This window comes from Phalaenopsis equestris, unplaced genomic scaffold (assembly GCF_001263595.1).
Source record: "Phalaenopsis equestris unplaced genomic scaffold, ASM126359v1 Scaffold000002, whole genome shotgun sequence".
NCBI lineage: Eukaryota > Viridiplantae > Streptophyta > Magnoliopsida > Asparagales > Orchidaceae > Phalaenopsis > Phalaenopsis equestris.
Genome location: NW_018164444.1, coordinates 1,543,186 through 1,552,485, shown reverse-complemented (window position 1 = coordinate 1,552,485; position 9,300 = coordinate 1,543,186). Strand labels below are relative to the sequence as shown.

Here is a 9,300-nt window from a genome sequence, read left to right as displayed (position 1 = left end):
TCACCCAATTAGATGAAAGTTGATTTGTGAAGCTTGGGAGAAGTTTAAGGAGTTGTTTAGCAAATGCCCCCACCACACCCTACCTGGTTGGCTAATTATCCAAACTTTTTACAACGGTCTGATATGATTCTTATAGTCTATCATAGACATTGCAGCTGGAGGTCCTTTATGTCTAACTTATTTGATGAAGCTTTGAGTGATTGAGGAAAGACAACCAACAATTTCCACTGACCATTTGAGAGAATCATCTCGAAGAAGGTAGCAAGTGTGCATGAGACTGATATTCTGACCATCTTAGCATCATAAGTGATTGTCATTTCTAGGAAATTAGACAACTTTGGGTGGAATTGAGTGCAAGGATCCCTACCAAGCGATGAGATGATTTATGGATCGATAGGAGATCCAAGCACTACTGCCTCAGAGGTTGTGAATGTCGTAGATAAATTAGTTTAATAATCCACATTACAATACGTACAACCCAGGCTGGATGAAACACCGAAATTTCAACTCAGATGTGGAAACCAGCAGTGGGGAAATAAAATCCAATCCTGTAGGCAATTGAAACCATAACGATAGTAATAACAAGAGACCTACCCTCCTAGATTCACTTTCAATACCTAGCCTAAGGAGAAGGGTCCAATTTTGGAGGAGTTATTATTGTAGATAGCGAACAAGTAATAGAGTCAAGCCAGAGGTATAAGGAATATTGAAAATCAACTTGGCCAATTGACGAACTTATTAAATACTGGGCCACCACCAACTCTTTTCCCAGAGACTCCAGAAGCATAGAAGGGATAAGCATATGTCTGAGATTTTAGAGGTTGTCAATAACTCACAATTAATGTTCTTTATGCTAAAGCTCTAGAACGGATGTTGAGTTACATAAGGTTCGTTAAGGTTGTCCTGAACAAGAAAAAGAAATTAGGAGCTAGTGAGATGGTTGCTCTGACTGAGGAGTGTAGTGCGATCCTGTAGAAGAAGTTGGCCAAAAAATTTAAAAACCCAGATAGCTTCACCATCTCTTGCGCCATAGGAAAGACGAGGATTATGAGAGGTTTAGCCCACTACTGTGACCCTGCAATTTGCTTATCAGTTTGTGACCTATCCTAGAGAGATAATCACAAGTTTATCTTTCATGCAGATTTTATAATTTTGGATATGAAGGAAGATAAGGACGTCTTCATTATACTTAGAAGATCCTTGCTAGTTACTGGACGAACTATGATTGATGTACAAAAAGGTAACTTGTCATGAGAGTAAATAGTAAGGAAGTGACCTTTGTTGTTATGAAATCTATAAAGTTTTTCCAAGTCTCTAGGGATGATTAATGCCATATTATAGATGTGGCGGTATGGGTAGTTGATAGTCAGTTTTCTGAATCAAAAGATTTGGATCTCCAAGAGCATGCTGTGGCAAAGAAATTTTGTCAAAAAAAATCTAAAGAGAAATATGCTCTTCTTTTTGAGACTTAGAGCTGTTAGTGAGGTAGTTGAGCCGATGGATACCATTACTCATTTTAAGCCTATAAGATTACTCATAGGAGTCATAGTGATAGGGTTGAAAATTCCCCCTAAGCAGAGTGTCTTGTTAGGAGAATCCTCTGCTTTTCCCCTCATGAGTTCTGCTGAGTTTAGTGAGTTACAAGAGTGGCAGGTGCTGAGAGCTTTATACCAAGAAGTCTTTTTTAAGATTTATCATCAGAGTTGACCCATGACGTAGCCTTCAGACTTATGTGAGGTAGTTGTGCCGATGGATACCATTACTCATTTTAAGCCTATAGGATTACTCATAGGAGTCATAGTGATAGGGTTGAAAATTCCCCTTGAGCAGAGTGTCTTGTTAGGAGAATCCTCTGCTTTTCCCGTCATGAGTTCTGCTGAGTTGAGTGAGTTACAAGAGTGGCATGTGCTAAGAGCTTTATACCAAGATGTCTTTTTTAAGGTTTATCATCAGAGTCGACCCATGACGTAGCCTTCAGAAGATTACTACAAAAGGGATTACTGAAAAGTCTGAACATAGGTGTGAGGAAGTACTTATTCTCGGGAAGATTATTGATTAGAAATGACATGGGATGACTTAAGGAAATCTTTTTAGGATAGTTAAAAGTTTGGAAGATTGGTTAGAGATTGCTGAGAAGACAATTTGATTATGGAGAACCCTTTTAGGCTTGATTTGGTCTGGTATGGTCTGACTGAGGATGTTAAACCAAACGCTTTCTTAGGAGATTAACCAAGTTTTATCCTTTGATTTGATTGTGTTTGTGTTGGTTTCCTTGAATTTATTTTTGAGTGTGTTGGAATAAATGGTGTGTGATGAGAGTCCTTTCCTGCTTTTTGAGATTTGATGTACACTCCATAAATTTCTTATGACATCTTTTATGGTTCTATGCTTCATGTTTATAATTACTAGCCATGTTGACTTATTTTGCATTGCTATACCCTATTACTGCATGCTTTCTTCTTTCCACTCTTATCTTGTCTCATATCACATGCATTGGATATAAAATAAGTTTAGGGGAGAAATTTGGGTGTATACACTTGCCTGAGAGTGATTCACATATCTAACCGAGGAGTGTCTTTTAATGCAGCAATTCATGATAGGAACTCTGGTGATTTAAATCAATTGCATAAAGTTTTCTTTAAAAGAGATAGATATTCATTAAAGTTGGATTAGTAATCGAGTCATTTTCTTTAACAACTTCTATCTGAACCCTAAAAAGTATTAGAATAATTAAAAGAATGTGCTTCAATAAAAGTAATTAACTAGGGACAATTACACCTTTTAATTTTCAGCTTGAACTGGTTAATTGATCTTAACCTTGAATGAGTTATAATATTTTAGAAATCATGGTAAGAAGTCTTTGAAGATTATAAATTGGGAGAGACTAGACATTCAAAATTCTTAAAAGAATTATGCTCAACTAGATTTAGTAATTCTCATTGAAATTAAAAATAATTATGGGCTGAAAGAGAAGAAAAAGAATAGAACATGCAAGACACTAAGCTAAAAAGAAAATCAAAAGAAAAAGGAATCCTTCGTAATTTTTGGGAAGAAGCTTGAGGTTGAGCATAAAAAATTAACAATTGGTGTCTAAAAATTCTACTTTATAAAAATTGATGTTTTTATGATAAAATTCTGAAATATTATATTTAGGAAAAGTTAAGGAATTTAAGAATTGTTTGATTAAGATTTAATTGACTTAAAAATATTCTTGAGAAATGAAAATAGTACTATTACAACTGATTAAGAGTGTTAAGATATGCCTAGACTTAGATTGAGAAGTAAAGAAATTGGCCTAATTGTTAGAAATTAATAATAATTCATCCTTGAAATGAAATGTACTATACTTTCATACATTTATATAATCAAGTTAGAAAATTGGGTAGTCTCGCATGTGAGTTACAAACACTCTTGAGTTCTAGTTAGACATGAGTTTTTTAAGGGCAAGTAATATGCGAGTTTGGGGGGATTGATACGATATAAATTTATGCAAATTTTCTTTTTAAATACCATATTTTCTTCTTTATTTATTATGATTTTATGCTTGTAAAAGTTTTTTGGTGATATTTTGTAGGTTACATGTGTCGAGCTCACGTCATGAAGTCATCAAATTTAGGGGACCAGTGAAATTATGCCGGACCTTGGTGTAATTACATCGGATTCATTGTTGATTAGACGTAACTACACCAGAACTTGGCGTAGATATGCTAGGTATTGCGTGATTATGCCGGGCACGAGCATGGTCACACCACCGCCAACCAAAGTTTTATTTTGGCATGGTTTCCATGAAAATTTTCATAAGAGATATATAAGGAGAGCTTGGGCACAACCTAGAAAAGATGTGCAGACTTGAAGAGGGTTCTTGCACCAAGAGTTAGCATTTTACTTCAAACTCTAGGTTTCTCTTACTTTTTCTTTTGGGAGGGAACTTCTATATTGATTTTTGCTTTGAGTTTTGGGAGTTTTTGTGTGAGAGTGATTAAATACTATTGTGCGAGGGAGATTCTGGAGAGATTCTTATTGTACAACGATGACTTAGTGTATTGTTAGGAAACTGCATGTGGATAGGGGATCTGATGAATCTTGGGAAACGCTGCATGATTAAGTCTCTCTTAACTGCAATATGATTTCCAACTTTTTTTATGAACTACACATAGACTAAGGAGGATTGTGTCTCTAGTTGTCAACTATCATACAGGAGAACTCATAGGAAAAAACATTGAGAGAACACTACACTATTGTCCTAGTAACATAAGCCTTATCGTCTCTGAATGACTCAAAGTTGCTCCCTGATTTTTTTGTTGTTTCCTTTCCTTTTTCTATCCCTTTTATTGTCTCTCTTAGGACTGGTAGATTTTCATCATTGCACTTAAATCACTTCAAACTAGATTCAACAATTTAGTACACTAAGACTTCCATTTTTAGGAATATTTTGACAACTATACTCGTGGGATCGATGCGCGGACTCGTTATTTGTATATTATTTGATTGACACGTATATTTTGTGATGATCAACCTGCCTCATAACAAATTTCAGGCATCACTATGGCGTTGCAAAGACAATGCCTTGACACTACAAAGTCAGTGTTGCAGCGTTGATATTGTAGCACTGTGGGTACAACTCCAAGGTGCTATGTATGAAAAAAAAATCATTCAGGGAATCTGCCCCCAAATTCATATTGAAGGGCACTGCTGCCAACCACCCCTCCCACTCCCTATCCACAAACTCATCACTGAGCTTGCTCAGGGAAATTGAGGGTCTGAGTTGATAATTGATTGTCACAATCAGGCTCCAAATAATAAGATGGGAAACACATGAAAATGGAGAATTTAAAGAAAAAAAAATCTATAAGAGTTTAAAGAAAAAGAATTAAGTTAAATCACTTTATGGACATTGAAGTTATACGGTTTGAACATGTAATCTTTATATCATAACAAAAATATTTGATATCTTTGTTGAAAAAAAACTGACAAATAAGGATGGAAAGCTATTAAGAGCCCCATCTAATTTACTTGGAGATGCTTGAGAAGACACAAGTGTAGAAAAAATTTCTTATTAGAAATTAGTGGGAAGACTTCGCTACTTTATACTTTTTAGAATTGATATTATCTATGTTACTGGTGTGGTAAGTTAATTCATGCATAATCTTAAATAATCATGCATTAGGATCCTATATAGATTTCTATACCACAATATTGAAGGGAATTATGGTCAATGAAGTTTAATCAAAAAGAGGGAGGTTCGACTCTTAAATCATACACATATGCAGATAATGCAAGTACTTTAGTTATTAGGGGGTTTATTTTAAGATATTTAACATTCTTAATAAATGACATTGCCACTTGGAGAACTACAAAATAGAATGTGATGGCAAGATCTGGCACGGAATTCAAATTTATTATCGTTAAAAATTATTTGTAAGTATCAAAAGTTTGAAGGTCTTATGAGGTTCTATTACAATTAAAGCAAGCTATCAACATTACACAAAATCCCATGCAAGTTGATCATCTAAACATATTAAGTTGATAAGTACTCTAGTAAGTAGAAATTAGACAATGGCCTAATCTGCACTTTGTTTGTGATCATGTGAATAACTTGTTTACACTTTTGCCAAATTATTATTCGGGGCACTATTTTATTAACATGTTTACACTCTTGCCAAAGGATTATCAGAGGTGCTATTTTTGAAATCAACAAGCAAATTTGAAATGGATGGCAGTCATTTTTTTCAAATGTACCTGCTTAATTTCCCCCAACTCTGGATCTCACTCATAGACTTCTGCTCTTGTTGTCTTCTTCTTCTGTTGTTATCTCCTTAATCCGTGAGATGTCTACTGCGTACTCATCAATGCATGTACTATTGTAATTATCCAATGATATTATATTACCAATTTATCAATCCATGGATTATTATAATTATTCTATGTTTGTTATCTATTGATTTTAGATGTTCCCTATTTAAAAGCTCTCCTTAAGATTATATGAATATCACCAGATGTTAAGATAATGTACTCAACTAATTCTTTCCAGTTCTTGTCAATTGCGGATAAGAACAAGCATAACTTCTATGAAGTCTATAAAAGGGCTCCTTTTTAATTCATTGGAAAATGTTTTCTCTATGCAAGAAATAGCTTTGGGAAATTCCTTCTTTTCAATGACAATTGTGGAGCTCTGGTCGGTGACCATTTTACTCATCGCAATAGCAGTATTGAACAAGGTGCCTTATACTTTGTATCGATACTGCCAGGATACATTGAAATTTTGATTAGTGTATACTGTTTGATTGTGACTGGTCTCTTCATTCTCTTTCGAGGGGTTTCCATGCAAAAATTTTAGTCTTATCTACTGTGAATCTTTAGAGTACAACAAAGAATGTTTATAAATTCTATCAGTTCATAAATCGCTCAATGTGTAACATTTTTCTTGGGTTTTTTGGTGACTAACATAACTGAGATAGTATTTGCATCTTATAGAACTTATTGTATTAATTAATTCTTGTTGCATGTCAGTTAATATTGATGGTTTGCTGTAAATGTCTTATTCTTCTTGTTCTTTCTGTTGATAATGCTGTTAAATGAATTGGCAGACCATCTAATCTTATTTTTTGATTTACTCTTTTTTATTTTTCTGATATTAAACTGATATAATTACTTTGTGTTTTTGATTTAGGATTACAATGGCCGGCTTTTAACTGTAAATAAAGCTGCTCCAAAAGGTTCCCGACCTGAGAGGAGTCCTAGGGAATTTGAGCCTTCTTTAAGGGTCTATGTTGGAAATTTACCGTGGCAAGTTGATGATACTCGCTTGGAGCAATTATTCAGCGAACACGGTAAAGTATTGAGTGCGAGGGTTGTTTATGATAGAGAAACTGGTCGATCAAGAGGATTTGGTTTTGTTACAATGGAATCCAAGAATGCGCTAGATGATGCAATTGCTGCCCTTGATGGACAGGTGGGCAACTTCTATTTTAATGGCATTATTAATTTAATAGAGAATTAGCAAGTTTTTGCTTTATTTATTATATTTTATTAGCTACTTTTTCTTGAAGCTAGCAAAGTTATTTTGGCTTACTGTTGCAGGATACAAACTGAAAATACTTTAAAAAAATATTATTTGTCAGGTTGCTAACAATTAATTGAAGTAAAAGATCTACCGATTTAATGAAAAAACAGCTATTGCGTTTTTTTTTTTTCAGAATGATAATTTAATATTGTATAAACTGGAATTTCACAAAGAAGCAAACATATTCCAATAAAGATCAAGTTCACTTTATGAGGGAAAATTTGATGTCTCACAGGACAAACTTTAAGTCACACATACACGCCTATGACTATGGGGGTTTTGGGCATAATCATTATTTTACAGACATACCATATAATTTCTGTGTATTTACATGTCTAACACCTAAACTCTGATTCTTACATCCATAACACTTTACCTTTGCTTAAAAAAGGTGTGTTTCACTTTTTAAAAGTTAGTCATAGTGGTATTTTATGTGATATGAAAGATTTGAGTGTTATAAATGTAAAAAACAAAGTTGTGTAAATACATTTGAATTATGTGGTATATATGTATGTGCCTCTATTTTTTGTTTTTAGTTTATTTTATTTCTATTATCTATAAGTCCTAATATGAAATAGAAATAGGTTTGGTATCCTTATGTCGTTTGTTATTTTAAAAAACAAAAATCATGTGGCTTTTTTTGACTTTTCTCATAATTGAAAAACCAAACATCAGAAATGACAAAATAAATTTACTCTATTTTAAGTGAGGTTTATATGCATTGAAACTTGGTTAACGGTATTCATGAGTGAATACACTTAAAAAAAAAAAATTAAAATACGAATAGAGGACATTGGTGGCAGTAAGCAAATTTGGGAGCAGGATGAAGTGCAGATAAACACTTAGAAAAGAACATGAACATATCATTTGAAATACAAATAAGCTGAAGAATATTCTGTTAATGATAATTAACAATAGTAAAGACAAACAACAATAATATAGATTTTTATTAACATTATTCAGCTTACGCAGCTAGATATTAAAGATGAAACTTTTGAGCAAAAATTTGAGCATTCCATCAAATCTTTGTGGAAAGAGTCCATAGCTAAATGATCATAAATGCTACAAAAATCAGCAATCTCTCTAAAAACAATAGAAATAATTGAAACATAGTACAGAGGCTGCATAAGATAGGCAAGGTGCCAGAAAACAACATATATTAGGTATTTGCCAGCAGCGGATGAGTTCTATTATGAAAATAATGATAACTTTTCAATGTCATCTTTGGCTGTATAAATTTATTAAACCAGACTTTATCCATTACAAGAAAAAACACGTGCAACTCCCAAATAAACAATACAAGTTGATGGGAAATGTTTGAACCAATTCAGCCAATGACTAGAGATGAATTATGAAGCTGGAATCTGAAAACCAAAATCAGTTGAATCTTAAACCTGACAAAAATTGAGCAGGAAACATAAAAAACCGAACTGCTACCAGAATAAACACTTGAAATGTGTATTTGAATTCTACCTCATTGTCTTTTCCTCGTTTATTGCTTGACATCTCGTCCTTGCCCTTGACCGCCATCTTTACATCCATTCGCTGTCATCACAACGGTCATCATTTGCACTTTTTTCCTCCGGCTTATTTTCGGTTTTTGGTAACTTTCTCCTCCATGGATGACTGTTTTAGGGTTTTTGTATCAAGTTCTGTTGTTCCTCTGGTGGTTTTGGTTGTGCTTCTCCGTTGCTGCCTGTTGTGACCTAAAAATCATCCTCTAATTTTTAAATCTTTTGTTGCTTCATTGTTTGCATAAGTTCCTTGTTTAATTACCGAGTTTGTTTGGGGAAAGAACACTTTCGTTGTTCAGCTTTCATCCTCTTATCATTTTCCAATATTTTTTTGTAGATCTATTTCAACTCTAGCTGCTCTCCATCTTTCCTGGTAAACGTTTCTCAGTTTATTTTGAAGCTGAGAGTTCTAAGTTGGTAGCCCCATTTATTTTGTTTAGTGTTGGAAAGTTTTCCAAGGGCCTTTCTGTTTCTAGAGTTTATTCAGAAATTCATTTCTAACTTGCAATTGATGGGTGATGTTTCCATTGGGCTGTTGACCAGCGTCATGCTCTTATCAAATCATTTCTTCAAGCATACTTTACAAAACTCTTTCTCATGTTGATTCTTCCATATGAATGGCTTTCCATGCACATTCTAAAGTGATTTCCACATTTTTATCCTTTTAATGAAACATCTACAACTAAGGTTGCCAAAACGGCTCGTTGTTCGCAAACAACTATT

The 9,300-nt window shown here is 33.9% G+C and overlaps 1 protein-coding gene across 1 annotated transcript in view; it reads left to right on the top strand.

The window, feature by feature from the left end:
- The window catches only part of LOC110027094 (28 kDa ribonucleoprotein, chloroplastic-like), a 19,101-nt gene that overhangs the window by 7,367 nt on the left and 2,434 nt on the right, over positions 1 to 9,300 (top strand). The window contains exon 3 of the mRNA XM_020728382.1: positions 6,671 to 6,952. Coding sequence (XP_020584041.1) covers positions 6,671 to 6,952 — 282 coding nt within the window. The remainder of the gene's footprint in view (positions 1 to 6,670; positions 6,953 to 9,300) is intronic.